The sequence below is a fragment of the Tursiops truncatus genome, chromosome 1, assembly GCF_011762595.2.
Source record: "Tursiops truncatus isolate mTurTru1 chromosome 1, mTurTru1.mat.Y, whole genome shotgun sequence".
In the NCBI taxonomy this organism is placed as follows: Eukaryota; Metazoa; Chordata; class Mammalia; order Artiodactyla; family Delphinidae; genus Tursiops; species Tursiops truncatus.
Window position 1 is genome coordinate 8,721,842 of NC_047034.1, and position 16,703 is coordinate 8,738,544.

Here is a 16,703-nt window from a genome sequence, read left to right on the forward strand (position 1 = left end):
GAAATCACACTTTGAGAACCACTGCTCTTCATCAAGCTCTATTTCCACTTCCGGTCACACTCGCCACAATTCAAGTGCTCCACAGGCCACGTGACTGGTAGATTTCATACTGGATAGTGCAAATATAGAACAATTCCGTCATTTCAGAAAGCTCAACTAGAGAGCACTGATTAGAACACAGAAATACCCATAAAGCTTAAAACACAGATTACAGCTTTGCTTTAGGTTTATGTAATCCTTAGCAAAACTCAGAAATGATGCTTTAATTTTTCAAGGAGCACACTGAATCATTAAAAATTTACAGTTAAGGTAACAAAAATTTTGATTATTATCGAAAATACTGTTTGCAAAAGATATTAAAATGTATGGAACTGGAACTTGTTGAAATAAATTATGTATGTGTAGGTAGTACTTCCTTATTTCCAGAACTGGTGTTATATTCCTATACAAAGGTACAGAACTACTGAGTCCAGAACGGGTGTAACATTCCTATACAAAGGTACAGAACTACCTTCAGTATCATTTTTTGAAAAATATAGTCAATGTTTGAGAATCGAATCTTATTTGGGGTGAGAAAGAATATTAGAATTTATCTTACCTTTCGATATTCCCTCAGAGCAACGGCAGGATGGACATGTCCAGCAAAGGTCTCGTTATCAGTGAATACTATGAAGACATCGGCAGCTGTATTTGTGTTTTGAGCCCAGATCATTGGAAGAGAGCAATCAGTTCCACCTGCTGGGATCTAACTCGGAAAAAAAACATGGATAAGAATACAAGAAAATGCCCTCATTTCTGTACTGACATGTCTGAAATAATTAAATACTTAAAAATACTATTTTATAGGTTATTTTGTTTAGACCCAATATATAGGCTTTCCCAAGGCTTGTAAATATATTTCTGATTCTGTGTTCATGAGAAAGTTGAGATGAAACAATTTGTTCTCACAAATTTATTAATATCAGGAATGACATCAATAAATTTTTATATAATACATGTTAAATAAACTTAATAAAACAGTTTCTTACCTGGCTCATAGCCATTAAAACCTGTTGTAAGGTCATATCTGTAGTCACTGGACATGGTACCATTTCATCTGAAAAAGCAACTATATGAGAATCTTTTTCTGTTCGTGTGACAACCTGAAAAATTCAATGGTAGTAATTTTCAGTAGATTTGGGGGAAACAAATACAGTATCTTGAAGTTCATCTTTAAAAGAAAATACCCTATGATGCTTACTTTTATTTCTAAACTTATATTACTGTGTTTGGAAACTATATAGTAACAGTGGTATAACTTTCAAAGTACTTTCACAAACTCTTATAAGGAAACTGGTTTTCACAACAATCCTTTGAAGCAAATAGAGTATATATTATTCTTCTCGTTTTATTAAAGAAGGAATAAACCCACAGAAGAGAAGCCAAGAAGCTCGCCTATGGTTCATATACTTGTTATTCAGTGACAGAGTCAGGCTAGAACAAGTCTCCTGTTATTATTAGTTCCTGATCTTTTAACGTCTATATTCATTAATAATTTCTCTAAGCATTATCTATTTCCTTAAAAATACTGGCAATATTTAATCTGTTGTAAAATTAAAATTTCTACTCTGACTTTTCTTTAGACACGCTTTTTCAATATACCTACAATATTGTATATACCTAAGTATAAAAGTATATACAAGTATACCCAAGTATATATATAATACTTAAAGCTTTGCTTAAAACAAGCAAAAACATAATTCTTGATCATATTCAACTTTATAGTTTTGTCCCAGGGTAAACATTTTTAGGGTGGCAAAATCCTAAATTGTCTTAGGTGTTCTCACCATGCACATTGCTGCGGCTACTGTGCTAGCGTTGAGTACACTACCCAAAACTCTTTGGTTCATAGAAGCACTGACATCAATTGCCAGTAAGAAACGCTTTCCAGCTGGCTCAACTGTCTAAAGAGAAAACAAAACCAAACAATCATTAAAAGCAATCAAAGAAATGATAAGTATATTAAATTTCTAACGAATCATATTTACTTAATTTTCATTCAAAAGACTAAGATAAAAGGCCTGATATTTGATTTACCAATTGACAATTACAAATGCTTAGCTTTTACTAGAGGTAAAACAAAGGAAATAAGACGGCCTATTTAGTAATTTAAAGAAGTTATGATCTTCATTTTTTTAAAATCTTTCCACATGAAGTAAACTGGGAATTTCTAGCAAGAAAGTTTTTTGTGGTAAAATACAAATAACATAAAATTTACCATTCCTAAAAAAATCACTTCCTATCAAGACAGAAGAGATCTACTACTGATTAACGGAAAAACAGAGGACAGAGGACCAAGTCACAGGGCTCCAGAGGAATGCAAAGTTTTTAATTTGGTACCTTAAAACTTATCAAAATGATCTTAGGATAACTGGTTGTTGTCCAAAGGTAGAGAGAAGTACTTTATTCATAAGCTTACAAGGTTAATTATATATTCATTTTCACATGAACTAAGAAAAAAACAAATGAATATCTAATCAAAAATGGTTAAACTACTAATATCATCTTTAAAATGTGATATTAAATCCTAACTGGGTCTTTTGTTTTAAAATGAAAATCAAACCATTACCTTAAATGTTTTGTAAAAAGCGGCATCCAAAGCTTGCAAAATTTCTTCATCAGGGCGCCACTTCAGTTTTCCTCTGAGCCCATGACCTGTTTTGTAAGTTTCTAATGCAATTAAAACATGAAATGGATGTATACGAGCCTAGAAACACAACCAAGACAGAAAGCAAATGTCAAATTCAAGTGAAAAACAGTAACTATTTCTTTTAGATTTTTGTTATTATGGCTAATAAATCTATTTCATAAAGAAAAGAGAAAAATGAGGACATATTAATCTTAGATTTAAGAGTCAGTGCAACTTGGTCTCTGAATACCTAAAAAATGTGCCAACCGCATTTCCAAAATTTAGGAGCCAACTTTTTCAATTAGTAATATTTAACAAAGGTAATGCTTACCTTTTTTAACAGTTTTTCATTACACAGCTTTTCACATACTAAAGACACTTCTGAGTTTCCTGGTTCAAGCACTGAATTAGCAGTCATCTTTCCAAGATTCCTTAGTAATGCTGTAAGAGGCATTTCTTGTAACAAAGCCTTCCATACCTATTGCAATAACACAGGTAGAAATATAAGGAATTAAGGGTAAATGTATAACATTGTTGTATCAATTAATAACATAGACTAAGTATTTCTTTTGGGGTTCAGAGCACGTTCTAAATAAAAATTGGTGTGAACTGGTCAAAGGCTCATCAAATAAAATAACTTGCTCTTTACTAGGGTAAGAAAGTGACGTATATTTTGTAAAGGAATTGCATATAAGAATTTTATTTATTTATTTTAATTAGTGAGGCAAATTAACCAGCTCATTTTCTGGAGTGAAACTAATATTTATAAAATGCCAACTACATCTGGGCATTGTGTTACGTGTTTTAAATAAACGTTAATTTTAAGATATATTTAAATTACTTTTTTTAGGAAATCCCCTGGCAGTCCAGTGGTTAGGACTCAGTACTTTCACTGCTGGGGCTCAGGTTCAATCCCTGGTTGGGGAGCTAAGACCCTGCAAACTGTGTGGTGGGGCAAAAAAAAAAAATTTTTTTTTAAGTATTAATTTTTTTAAGTATTATTTTTTAAAAGCATTACTCACAATTTATCCTTTTAATACACAGCGTAAGTTCCTCGTGTTTAATCACATGCTTTAACATATTATAATTTGCTTACCTCTTTAGACTTCAAGTGATTTGTTAGGAGATGCTCCCTAACCAGTCTGTGCTCTTCTATCAGATGAATGACTTCCAGTTCATCTTTTGTGTGCTTCACTTTCTCTACAGCCTCCAGATACTTTAATAATTTCTCAGTCTCCACAGAAAGTGCTTTTTCTTTATACATTTCATGGACCTCTTTCCAGCCCTTTGTAATATATTTGGTAACAATAGCAAGTCCTTTAACAAAGAATTAAAAAGGCATGTAGGATTATAAGGTAAAGAACAGGACATGTTATGGAGAACGCATTATGTGAAAGGCACATCTAGATACACGGGAGTTTAAACCGACATGCTACTTTCTATGATATTACAAACACATTTAAGCCAATGGAGTCTGCTAATTTTGCCTATTCCCTCATAACTGCTTCAACATGAGACTTTGGAGGAAAAGCTCCAATATCCTAAGTCATTTCATTATGGAGCTTTTATTTATTTTTTGAAGCACTAGCATTAGAACCTTTGGTACACAGTGCCTATCTCAGGTCCACAATCTCAGAACTCACAAAAGTACAGATCTACCTCAATTAATCTCATATTCACTTGCCCCTTTAGCTGCTAAATAAATATGCATTTATAAATTGTAGAGATAAGTGGAAGTAGACAGGTAGGTAGGTAATTTGTGATTTTTTTTTTAATATCTGAGAAAGTATTACAGGCCAAATTTTTTAAAAAGGGAAAATAATGTGTTCATTTCTTCTACAATTCCTTTCAATAGCTGAAAGAGCTTTCAGTTGGGGGGCGGTGAGGAAACCTGGGTTCTAGCTTACATGTTGTCAATAAATGGCTGTGTGATCCTTCTAGGCCTTAGTTTCCACTTCTGTAAAAGGGGGGGAGGGGACAGACTGAATTATTAAATTCCAGGGTCTATGGGGGAATGGTAGGTAAAGGAAATAAATGAACGAGGCCACTGACAGAAGAGAGAGTGGTTAGCACTGTGGTGAACTAAAGAGAGAATGCCCTGACAAATGTTTTAGTGAAATATTGGCTCACTGCTGCCAAAAAACCGTGTTTTCAAAAGAAGGTACAATATGGATTTTTATGTGATGTTGCGAAAGAGTTCATTTTTTTCTAAAATATGGTGCAGGCCAAATAAAATACATCTCTAAGGCAGATTGAGCCTATGTGCTATTTCTGAACTCTAATTTAAATAACTTGATCAAAAGTTAGTACTAACATGCAGGAACTTCTAAATTATCGTGACTCTTGCTATCTTACAGATCTTAGTACAAAGTATTACATTGCCTTAAATGAGTTAATGTTTCATGTGAGCATGTTTTCTATTCTTTCCAAAGAAAATAAAACTTTCGGGGCTTCCCTGGTGGCGCAGTGGTTACAAATCTGCCTGCCAACACAGGGGACACGGGTTTGAGCCCTGGTCCGGGAAGATCCCACATGCTGCGGAGCAACTAAGCCCATGTGCCACAACTACTGAGGCTGTGCTTTCTAAAACCTGAGTGCCTAGGACCCGTGCTCCTCAACAGGAGAAGCCACCACAATGAGAAGCCCGTACACTGCAATGGAGAAGCCCCCGCTCACCACAACTAAAGAAAGCCCGTGCGCAGCAACGAAGACCCAACGCAGCCAAAAATAAATTAATTTATTTAAAAAAAAAAAACTTTCAGAAAGTCTGTCTTATTATTATCTTTATCTTCCTCAAGTCCTAGAATTGTGTTGGCCACACAGTAGGTACACAATAAACACGTGATTAGTTGAATCACACTTTGAATTGTTTTATCTGTTTAAATACACATATCAGTTGCTTACTTGGTAACTTAAGAGTTTGTTTCCAAACACTAGGCTCTGAGAAGCCTAAAGATCTTCTACACCTAAACATATTGCTATTATTACAAGGTTTCAAGTATGAGTTCTGCCCTCAAAAATCTAGAATTGAAGAATCCTATGTGTGGGACTAAGTTTAGGGAATATCTACTAATTTCTCAATTTATAGACCAAGAATTCAAAACTAGAATAACTATTTGCACAAATTCAGAAACTAATTTTTCCAATTTGAACTAGCACTTAGGCCCACACCACCACATAGTGTCTCAACAGACAAATAAAGCTGGATGCCTACAGCCTCCTCAAACTGGAGCAAAAATTTAAAGAAATTTTTAAAGTTAAAAAAATTAAGCCATGAATATGTTAGGGAAAAAAAACACAGGTATTTTTTATGACTTTAGGTTGGAAATAGCCTTTCTAAACCTAACATAAAATAAAAACGTACTAACAAAGGCAGATAAGTTTGATTACATGAAAATTCCAAACTTCACTGTGCCAGAAACCCTGTCCATCAAAAAACGAAAAGACAAAGAAAAAAAAAAATGGGGGAAAAGTGCATACAATGCATATAATAATAAATTATTAATTCCTATACTTGGTATTCCAACTTCTGAGAACAGTGCCCCATCTACAGTAGGTGCTCAATAAATATTTGTTGAATGAATGGTGACTATAATTATTGCTATTTTTATAATATTAAAAACAGCAACTTGATAGATTAAAAAAAGATACAATATAATCCATGAAAAATATAATCAATAAGCACATGAAAAGTTGAGCTTTCGCCCAAATACATAAATTCAAATAACAAGATAAAATTTTTTACCTATCATTGGCAAAGATTAAAAAACACTGGTAAAGAGTCAGTGTTCAAATGTGTGGAAAGGGGCCACTTTCACATACTCTTTGTGGATTTAAGCATTACAGAAATTATAGAAACATTTATATTAACCACGTTTTTTCACTGTAGTATTTTTTTAATAGTATAAAAAACCCAGAAGCTACTTAGCTGTTATCAGTAAGAGACTAGCTACATAAATTATATTCATATAATGGCACACATGCAATTATTTCTACTGACCTGAAAAAAATCAATATACTTTTAACTGAAATAAAGAAGGTATATAAAATTAAAAAAAATAAAACATATTTAGGAAAAATCGGGAGTAATATACAACCTATGTATAGTGATTTCTTTTGAAGGGCAGGACTACTTTCTGCATTATATTTTTTTGTATTATCCAGCTACTTTAAAACAAGCATGTAGGGAATTCCCTGGCAGTCCCGTGGTAGGATTCGTGCTTTCACTGCCTAGGGTGCAGGTTCAATCCCAGGTCAGGGAATTAAGATGCCACAAGCTGCGTGTGGAATGAATGAATGAATGAATGAATGAATAAGTAAATAAAACAAGCATGCAATTTCTAATAAAAAATCAAAATATAAACGTGTTTATATACATAAATGTTTGCAGTAATTTACTGCTCAAACTTCATTTGAAAAAGTCCATTTGTAATTTAAAAAAACAAGGGATAAATTAAGAATTACTGAGGAGATACTATGTATGAAGGTATCATTACACAAGCTATGTGGGAGGGAGGGGAGAGAACCGACACTGCCCTTTACTCCGTGCCAGGAACTGTGGAAGTATTGTAATACACACTATCACATTTAGTCACCATAATTTTAAGAGTTATTCCTTTTCTAACTTTTTTAATAGATGAAGATACAGAAACTCGGAAAGGTTAAGTTACTTGGTGTAAGGACACAAAGTAATAAGTAGAACTGAAATTTGAACCCATCTGACGGGCTGTCTTTTCAAGTTTCACTTCTGCTGTAAAAAAAAAAATGTCAAATTTGGACATGTTCATTTTGTGAAAGTTCACACTTAAAATTATTCCCGTGCAAAAGTTTTTCTTATTTCCCTTCTAAGAAGGACTAGAGTCATTGTAGACCCAACTAACTTTTCAAAAGTCTCTTCCCACAGATACAGAAAAACTGCCCCAAGTCACCATGACCCCTGGCTGACCGCGTGGAGACAACTACCATCCTGACTCGTTAAGTTCAGCACTACTTTGGGTGGCCTTTAGGTTCCACGGAACATATGTCCTAGGAAGACAGGGAGGGAGAAAAGGGGCTAAAGCAGTACAGCCTGGCTATCTGCCATCTATTGGCTAGGAGCCGTTTTAATTCCTACAACTTTAATCATATCCATGCTGCTTTCATAGTCCATAATCAAGGGGGTGAGCATTCTAGTTAGCATGGTGACATTTTAAGATTTAGAATATCAAGCTGCAAATCTGTCATTTGATTCTTGATCATTAATGTCTAGGTGTTTAATTCCAGGTTGGCATTAAACATACATGAATTAATCAATGTGTTCTGAGAATTAAAGGCTATTTCTAGAAAATATTACACAACTTTCTTATGTTAAATATAAATTTGCTATTTGTTGGATATCGGCACCTCACCCCCCGCATGAAGATCTTACGCTTACCTTCACTGGAAGGTTTAAGATGCGACAATCTTAACAGATCTTTGTGAGACCAGCCATTTCTTTGTTTATATTTTGTGACGGCCAGGGCAAGGGCCATGCCACCTTTTTCATTGTACCAGTCTGCTACGGCCTTCCGGAGGGCGCGACCCCACATGCCACATTTCATGCTTTCCTTTAGATCTTTCTTAAATTGTATAAAAGTAAAGAGATGTGTAGGAATGCGACAAACTTCAGAAACAGCTTTGAAAGCGGCTTGTTTTGTGCTTATGTCAGAACACTGGGAACAAATGGCGAGGGCAAAGAGCATAGGCTCCTGCTTTGCAGTTCTGCCTTCTTGACTAAATGTCTTTATTTCCTGTATCACTTCACATCCTCTGCCATCTTCAATCAATCTAATTAAAGCTTCAGCATTCTCAAGGCCCAACTTCTGTTCTTTGATAGAGTAAGTCCCACCTTCAGAACCAAAACACAAGAACCGCTGCAGCCGATTCATATCAGTGACTTGCCACACATATCCGTCTTCAGAATTGGCTATCTGCTTCTCATTCAGTGGCTGCATTTGGTTTACCAATTCCTCCATTTTTTTGTCTTCTAGGAAACTGTCAAAAAGCAAAATGTTATTTTAGCTAGAAACAAGAAAATTCTAAAAAGGAAAATTATTTATTAATCTATGCTCATTGAAATCTGCCATGAAATCTTTTAATTTAAAAATATTTCTTAAGCTCAGTAACTGGTGGTATAACGATCAGAAGCAAAAGCTAAGAAGTCGCATTTTTGAGGTATAGCTTGTTGCTTCAGAGACTGAGCAGGCAGTTCAGCATGGAGTCTACAGGACCAGATGGAGGAGAATACAAGGGGCGGCAATAGTCACTGACATAGACAGGGGGCTGACGCTCCCTTTACTTCCTGAATAACAGTGTAGACATTTTTGATTGTGTATCCAACATCTGTTCCTCCCTTCCCCCTTGTCTTATCCTCTTTCTGGTAGGAATGCCCTTCAGGGGACATTTCCCAGCCCCAAGGGATGAATCTTGATTGCTCTAAGCCAGTGTTCTCAAACTCTGCATGCATCAAAATTACTTGAAGTGCTAGTTAAAACACAAGATGATGGGTTCCACCCTCCCCCACACCCGCCCCCAGCCCGCCCCGAAGTTTCTTTCATAGTTCAGTATGTCTGGTTGAGGCCTAAGCATTCATACTTATCACAAGTCCCCAGGTGATGCTCTCATTCCTCTTGCCATGTGACTGGTACAGGTATTGGGCAAGTATCACAACTCCCACCAGTGAGACATAATAAGTCTGCTGGTTATACTTATGAGGTTTTCCTCCTTCTTAAAAAGGGGCTTGGGCTCTTAAAAAGGAACGGTCCCCTTTCTGCCTTGACATACTCATCTGCACATGATGCCTGAAGTGGTGTCAACTATCTTGAGCCATGGGGGGTGCCACTTTAAGAAGACAAACTAATTTATAAGGATGGAAGCACCAGAAAGAAAAAAAAAAAAAGACGGAATCTGGGTCATTGATATCATCAAGTTACCTGTAACTGCCCTACTTAGAAATGTCCTAATATATCATAAGTATATCCTTATTGTTTAAGCCATTGGTAAGTTTTCTGTTACCTGTAGCTGAGAGCATGTTAACTGATTAACATCCTGTATCAACCGTGCTCATTTATAGTTTACTTCATCTGTGACTACCCACATTTTCCTCCTTGCATTATCTCTGAAGCTACTAGAACTAGCTGTCTGGCAGCAATATCCCTTTTTCTCCTCCAAAGGGAGTAACCACAATCATCCACTACTTTATCGGTCCACCGCTTCTCTCACTATAGGACAGCTGTTGATCTTCAGGTTTCCTGCCTGGGCCACTACAGTGCACTGGGCTTCTCCCCATGGCAAACAACCAACAAAAAATCCTCAACCAGCATTTACTGCATACTGTGTGTAAGGCATGAAGGAGGTTTCTGTTCCATTAAAAAGATTTCTAAAACTTTTTTTCCTGCCCTCAGGGAAATCACAGTCTATTTGATGAGGTTGAAATTTATACATAATACAAAGCAAACTGTAATCAAGTGCTTTAACAGAAAAGTGAATGAGCAGAGAAGATAAAATAATGCTGTCTCAATAATCCAGGAAGACTGAAAAACTGGCATATAAAGTTTGGGGAGCACATTCCAGGAAGGGGTATATGAAATCTTGCTCTGTGTCTTTAAATTTTAGAAAAGGAACTAAATATACTGCGAAGAAATGTTGACAGGTAAGGTAGTAGCTTAAAGAGGAACACAGGTAAAAGATATTTTGTTTTCAAGATGATACAAGCTTCAGCATGTTTATATACTGTGGGGAAGGCTAAAGACAGAATCCTGGTGAGTATTAACAATTAAAAAATAGCTAAGGAGAAAAGGGCCCTTTAAAGAAGAAAGGGAAGGAGAGGCACATAGACTTAAAATCAGGAGAGAGTGGTATCGTAGACCACAAGGAAGAGAATTTCACGGAGTGAATGGCTGGTAATGTCAAATGCTCAGCAATCAAGTAAGGCTGAAGTTGGCAACAGGAATGCCGAGGAAAGGCAATCGCAGTTGGGCGCTGCGAGAAATAGCTTGATTCTAGTGAGGTCAGGAGGGCATGCAGCGATGAAGAGACTTCACAGGTAGACTACTCTCGCACAGAAGCAACGTTCTAAAGGGAAGGTAAGAGAGAAGGCAGGAGCTAGAGGAAAAATCTTTTTACCTTTTCAGATGAGAGGACACTGAGGTTGAGGTTCAAACTTCAATTTGGAGAGGTGAAGTCAGCAGAGAAAGGGCGTAAGTGAGGGAATGAGATCCCTGAAAGAAGCTTCAGAGCATCCAGGCTGAGACTAGCCCTTGACAGCAGAAGAGGTGTCTCCTCCACTAAGGGTGAAGGTTATGGGTAATAATCCGTTTGAGGGAGTCAATGCGGGGAAATTGGGTGAGTTAGGGAGCAATGACAGACTGGGTCTCAGAGGGGGGAACACACAATGGTGCAGAGATAAGTGCTGGGAAGAAAGCCTCACATTGTGAATGTGACTAAGGGGGACAGTGATTTGAATTGTGCTGGAAACAGCAGTGTCGATATTCCAAATAAAGCGCTGACATAAAGTAGTTTATGTCAGCACAGGCCCAGGCTTCAGGTGGTGTCAGAGACGAAATGATCATATTACATTAGTCATTATGGACTGATTTATAGTGACTGAGTACAGCACAGGCTGAAACTCCTGGTGCAGTGGATGTTGCTTTTTCTATGTATTTGTACCCCCTTTTCAATATGGCATTTACCTCTGCCTTTCAATCCAAAAAGGCTAAGAGCCTTCTCAAAGATTGATAACATTAATTGCTAATTCCAGTAGAAATTTTTTGACATTGCTGGCCTCTCCTTTAGATTTTAACAAAACACACTCTTTCTGGTGTTACTTCAACCTGGCTATTTCTGCTTATCAGTCATATTTGTTAAATGAATAATTTGTAAACTTTAAAAATTGTATAAAAAAAAAAGAAGAATATCTGATTTTTGTCCATGGTTCTCACAGGGCTTCACATACCACTTTGGGTTTATATCCGAAAAAAACAAAAAAACTAACTCGAAAAGATACATGCACCCAATGTTCATAGCAGCGTTACTTACAATTGCCAAGGTATGGAAGCAACCTTAGTGTCCATCAACAGATGAATGAATAAATAAGATGTGGTATATGCATACACAATGGAATACTACTCAGCTATAAAAAAGAACGAAATTTTGCCATTTGCAGCAACATGGATGGACTTGGAGGGCATTATGCTAAGTGAAATAAGTCAGACAGAGAAAGACAAATACTGTATGGTATCACATGCAGAATCTAAAAAATACAACAAACTGGTGAATAAAACAAAAAAGAAGCGGACTCACAGATACAGAGAACAAACTAGTGGTTACAGTGGGGAGAAGGAAGAGGGAAGGGGAAATATAGGGGTAGAGGCTTAAAAAAAAGGGTTATTATGGGACTATATGAAATCATGTGTGTGAAACTTCTGAAAACTGTAAAGCACTATAGAATTTAAAGAATCTTTTATTCAATTTAAAAAGAGTTAATAAAAAAAAACTTGAAATATCCTGATTGATGGGAGTATCTTTGTTATGCTAATGAGGTGACTCATCCTGGGTCTTTGGATCGCTTCCAGTTGGGGGTCACCATAAAGACCAATCATCTGATTAGAAGGTTGGAACTTTAGGCCAGATCAACCTCCCAGGAGGGAAGGAAGGCAGGTGACTTACCTCAACCACAGGGTCAATGAATTAATCAATCATGCCTACTCATGAAACCCCACATACAAACTCTGGACAACAAAGTACAGTGGAGGGACTTCCCTGGTGGTCCAGTGGTAAAGAATCCACCTTGCAATGTAAGGGACATGGGTTTGATCCCTGGTCAGGGAACTAAGCTCCCTTATGCCGCGGGGCAACTAAGCCTGTGCGGCACAACTACTGAGCCCGAGTGCCGCAAACTACAGAGCCCACTCGCTCTGGAACCTGCACACCACAAGTAGAGAGAGAAAACCCGCATGCCACAACTAGAGAGGTCTGAGCGCCACAATGAAGAGCCCACGCGCCCCAACGAAAGATCCCGCGTGCCTCAATGAGGATCCCACACACCGCAACTAAGACCCGATGCAGCCAAAAATAAATAAAATAAAATAAATAAATAATAAATAAATCTTAAAAAAAAAGAAGTTCAGGAGAGACTCCGAGTTGGTGAACACTGATGTGCTGGGACTGTGATGTACCAGGATTCTACAAACAGAAGGAATCCCTCTACTGCCTCCAGATTTTGGCCTGAGCGGGTCTTCCATTTGGCTGTGCCTGAGTTGCACACTTTATAAAAACTGTAATCATAAGGATGGTGCTTTTAGGGAGTTGAGTCATTCTAGTGAATTACTGACCCTGAGCGCATTGTGGGAAGCCTAGTTGGGTGGACTGGGACCTTATTTGAAGCTGTTGTCTGAAGTAAGGGCAATCTGTTTGGGATCCTGCCCTTTCACTTGGGGGATCTGATGCTAACTCTGGAACTGAACTGAGTTGATCTCAAAATACAGACACCAAAGCTGTAAGTGACAAAAGAAAAAAACCGATAGATTGGACTTCATCAGAATTTAAAACTGTGTTCCAAAAGACACCACAAAGCAAGCAAAAAAGACATCCCATGGAATGGGAGAAAATAGTTGCAAATCATACATATGATAAGGAATTTGTGTCTATAATATATAAAGAACTCATAACTAAATAATAAAATGATAAATAACCCAATTAAAAAATAGGCAAAGAACCTATATAGGTATGCCTTCAAAGAAGGTATACAAATGGCCAACAAACACAAAAATGGATGCTGAATATCATTGGTCATCAGGGAAATGCAAATCAAAACTGCAATGAGATACCACTTCACACCTACTAGAATGGCAATAATCAAAATGACAATAATAAGTGTTGGCAAGGATTTGGAGAAATTAGAACCTTCATATACTGCTAGTGGAATGTAAAATGTTGCATCATATGATATCTCTATATTTAACCTTTTGAGGACCTGCTAGATTGTTCTCCAAAGTGGTAGAGGGTTTCTTTAGGGGTGATGAAAATGTTCTGAAATTAGATAGTGGTGACTGTTACACAACTCTGTGAATATACTAAAACCCACTGAATGTGATATGTGAATTCTATCTCAAAAATCTGTTATTAAAAAAAATTAAAAATTGGCTAGGTGAAATATATTTGGAAAGTTATTTAAATAGATAAGCATTTAAGTGATATTTAACCCTACATTTTTTATATTTGTCTTTAGAAAGAAATTTGAGATACACACAGACATACATATACAGGACCTTAATTTCTTCCTTCCCCAAATGTTATCATCACCCTTCTCAAAGCTTAAGCTCCAGTGTCAGTGGTTTAGAAGGCAGTTGGGCAGTGAGTGAGGTCAAAGCCTGGTCATCAATTAATCCACTCCTGAATAATCAAGTGTTGTAAATCCAGATTAACAAACAAACAAACAAAAGATAGTTAATTCTTCTTTCGGTTGGCCTGACCTGTTCGGTGCTCTTAAAGCAACAACCCTCCAAGGAAATGTAATACAGCTAAAGATGTATTAAATGTCTATAAATCAAAATTTTGAGAGGAAATCAAACAGATCACAATATCATTAAAAACACGGCCACATTCTGAAATTGGATGTGGATATTTTATACATTGCCCACTTCTCTTTTCCCTAATTTTGAATGCAAAACCAGTGAATGGCAGTAATACACAGTATGCAATAGCACTAGTTCTTCTTCTTATTCGCTGGAACTAGAACATCTATAGTAACGTTTAACAGTGCTAATAATATATTACTTCTAAGGATTCCTACATTCTTCTTGAATGTACACATCTAAATATCTTTCCCAAGTCTCTTGATCATTTGTCACTTGAAAAGGCTCCCTTTCATCCCAAGAGGTCAAACAAGTTTGCAGCTTATTCCTTTTTAAATGGAGTCAAAGCTGACTTACATCTATGAGAGCAAGACAGTTTGAAAGAAACAATACTGCAAACACGGGGGTCACAAATTCAGATAGCTGTATCACTCAGACTGGTAAATGGACATGAGCGAATCAAGTCAAGGGTGATGCAATAAAAAGTGGTGAAGGGGCTTCCCTGGTGGCGCAGTGGTTGAGAGTCCGCCTGCCGATGCAGGGCACACGGGTTCGTGCCCCGGCCCGGGAGGATCCCACACGCCTCGGAGCGGCTGGGCCCGTGAGCCATGGCCGCTGAGCCTGCGCGTCCGGAGCCTGTGCTCTGCAACGGGAGAGGCCGCAACAGTGAGAGGCCCGCGTACCGCAAAAAAAAAAAAAAGTGGTTAGGAACTGGAGCAGACATGACAGCATGACATCCTGAAGGAATACACCTTTTAGCCAACTGGCTGTCATGTAGTTTGGGCCTCATATTGCCAGATCTTCTCAAAAACTCAGAAATCTGGATTTTTAGGTGACCTCTTAGGATTAAATGTTAACAACATAATTAAAGAAATTTGACACCCCCCCATTCTGATTACTTATAGGTTGTTTTAAGGGCTAAACTTTCAGTTTGGTCTTTCTACAATAGGCACCATGTTCAGTTGGGTATCAAATGTTAGTTTTGATGTATTCAATAGTTACTTAGCACCAAAAACATTTTCAAGTTCACAGCAATACTGCAGATTAAGAAAATATGGCAAATTCCTGCAAACAGCTTTGGGCTCTGATGACACTCATTCTAGGCATGGTTCATAAGGAAATAAGGCTAGACTCCTGTGCCACACAGACTTTCCCATTTAAATATATTTAACAGAACAGATACCTCTCCCGCCCCCCACCAGCTTGAAGACACAGTCTCCCAGGGGCAAACTTCAAGAAAGTTTCCCCCCACAAAAATTTTTTTTTTAATCTAACCCCTGACATACATTTTGGCTTCTACTCCATAATATAACCACGGTTGTTTTCATATAAAAGTTGTGCCGCTGTTTCTCTCAGTAAATTGTATCATGTTTATTTCGTAGCTTCACATAGTCCTGCAGGACAAGGTTCCCTTATTCCAGGGCACAGGTCCTCCTGCTTGAGAAGCAAAGAATCCGAGTTTTACCAAGTAAAGCTTTTTTTTTTTTTTTCCTGGAAGCCAAGGGCCCTTCTTGGAAGTCAGAGCTTTAAGGAGTGATGCATAAACACTACTACTCTGAAAGATTTTAGTTTTAACATTACTATTGTGCAAGGGCCTGGTGAATGAGGTTTCGTGATTTAGTGAAGACAGCCATTTTTGGTTTAACGCATCTTTTAGTCTTAGGACCATTACAAATATTTTCAGATTAACACACTGCATTTTTCAACCTCATGTGCCTTGGAGGCATCGCGCGCCTTTACACTTGTCTATCAGCCCCACCGACGACAAGACGGATCGTCTCCTGTCCCTCGTCATTCCCTCCAGGACAAATTTCGTCCTCGGTCTTCTCACAAAGATCCTTCTTCCCGAAGCCCAGAGGCCGGGCAACGCCTCTCGGCGCAGCAGCGGCGGGAGGAGGAAAAGGAGGAGGAGGAGGGGGAGGAGGAAAGCGGGCCCCTGGGACGCCGGCCTGCGGGAAGCTCCGCAAGTACAAGCGGGAGCGATCCCCGCTTCGGGAAGGGCCCGGCCCAGCAGAGGTGTCGGTCCAGCCACCCAGGACGGCAGGGCACGGAGGCGGGGAGGGAGACTGGTCGGCGCAGCGTCTGCTCCGGCCTCGGCCGCGGGGATGCGGGGTGAGGGCCACGGAGGACCGGCCGGACCCAGGCGCCGCTCAGACCGCACAAAGGGCCCCGGCCAGCCGGCCACCCGCGGTGTCCTCACCTGTGCCCGGCGGCCGATCCTCCGAAGCCGCCGCGCCACCGGGAGAAGCGCTGCGCCACGCCGCCGAAAGACGACGCGCGTCAGCCTGAGGGGTGGCGCCTGCTCCAACTCCGCCGCCCGGGTCTCCCGGTTCGGCTCCCGGGAACGAGCCCCGCCCCCCTGGGCGTGCCCCGCCCCCGCCCCAGACTGGCGAGAGTCCCGGATGTTCCCTCCTCCGGCGCCCCAAATCCCGCCCTTTCTCGGC

At 38.8% G+C, this 16,703-nt stretch overlaps 2 protein-coding genes across 8 annotated transcripts in view; one reads left to right on the forward strand and one right to left on the reverse strand.

Moving 5' to 3' along the window:
• The window catches only part of GLRX2 (glutaredoxin 2), an 18,626-nt gene extending 17,791 nt beyond the window's left edge, over positions 1–835 (forward strand). For all 3 annotated transcript variants that reach the window (XR_002173270.3, XM_019920434.3, XM_004322939.4), the window contains one exon: positions 617–835. The gene's annotated coding sequence lies outside the window, so the exon portion shown is untranslated. The remainder of the gene's footprint in view (positions 1–616) is intronic.
• Positions 1–16,622, reverse strand: part of RO60 (Ro60, Y RNA binding protein) — a 24,362-nt gene extending 7,740 nt beyond the window's left edge. Inside the window, exons 1-9 of one of the 5 annotated variants that reach the window (XM_019920424.3) lie at positions 16,460–16,622; positions 15,546–15,693; positions 8,082–8,680; positions 3,765–3,985; positions 3,000–3,146; positions 2,609–2,746; positions 1,827–1,943; positions 1,029–1,142; positions 599–745 (exon numbers count right to left, since the gene is read on the reverse strand). In XM_019920424.3, the coding sequence (XP_019775983.2) occupies positions 599–745; positions 1,029–1,142; positions 1,827–1,943; positions 2,609–2,746; positions 3,000–3,146; positions 3,765–3,985; positions 8,082–8,661 (1,464 nt within the window). In that variant the 5' untranslated portion in view covers positions 8,662–8,680; positions 15,546–15,693; positions 16,460–16,622. Of the gene's footprint in view, positions 1–598; positions 746–1,028; positions 1,143–1,826; positions 1,944–2,608; positions 2,747–2,999; positions 3,147–3,764; positions 3,986–8,081; positions 8,681–10,810; positions 14,574–15,545; positions 15,697–16,459 lie in introns of those variants that run through there. The other 4 variants (XM_073800236.1, XM_073800234.1, XM_019920422.3 and 1 more) reach the window with 4 other exon arrangements.
• Positions 16,623–16,703: the final 81 nt, after the last annotated feature.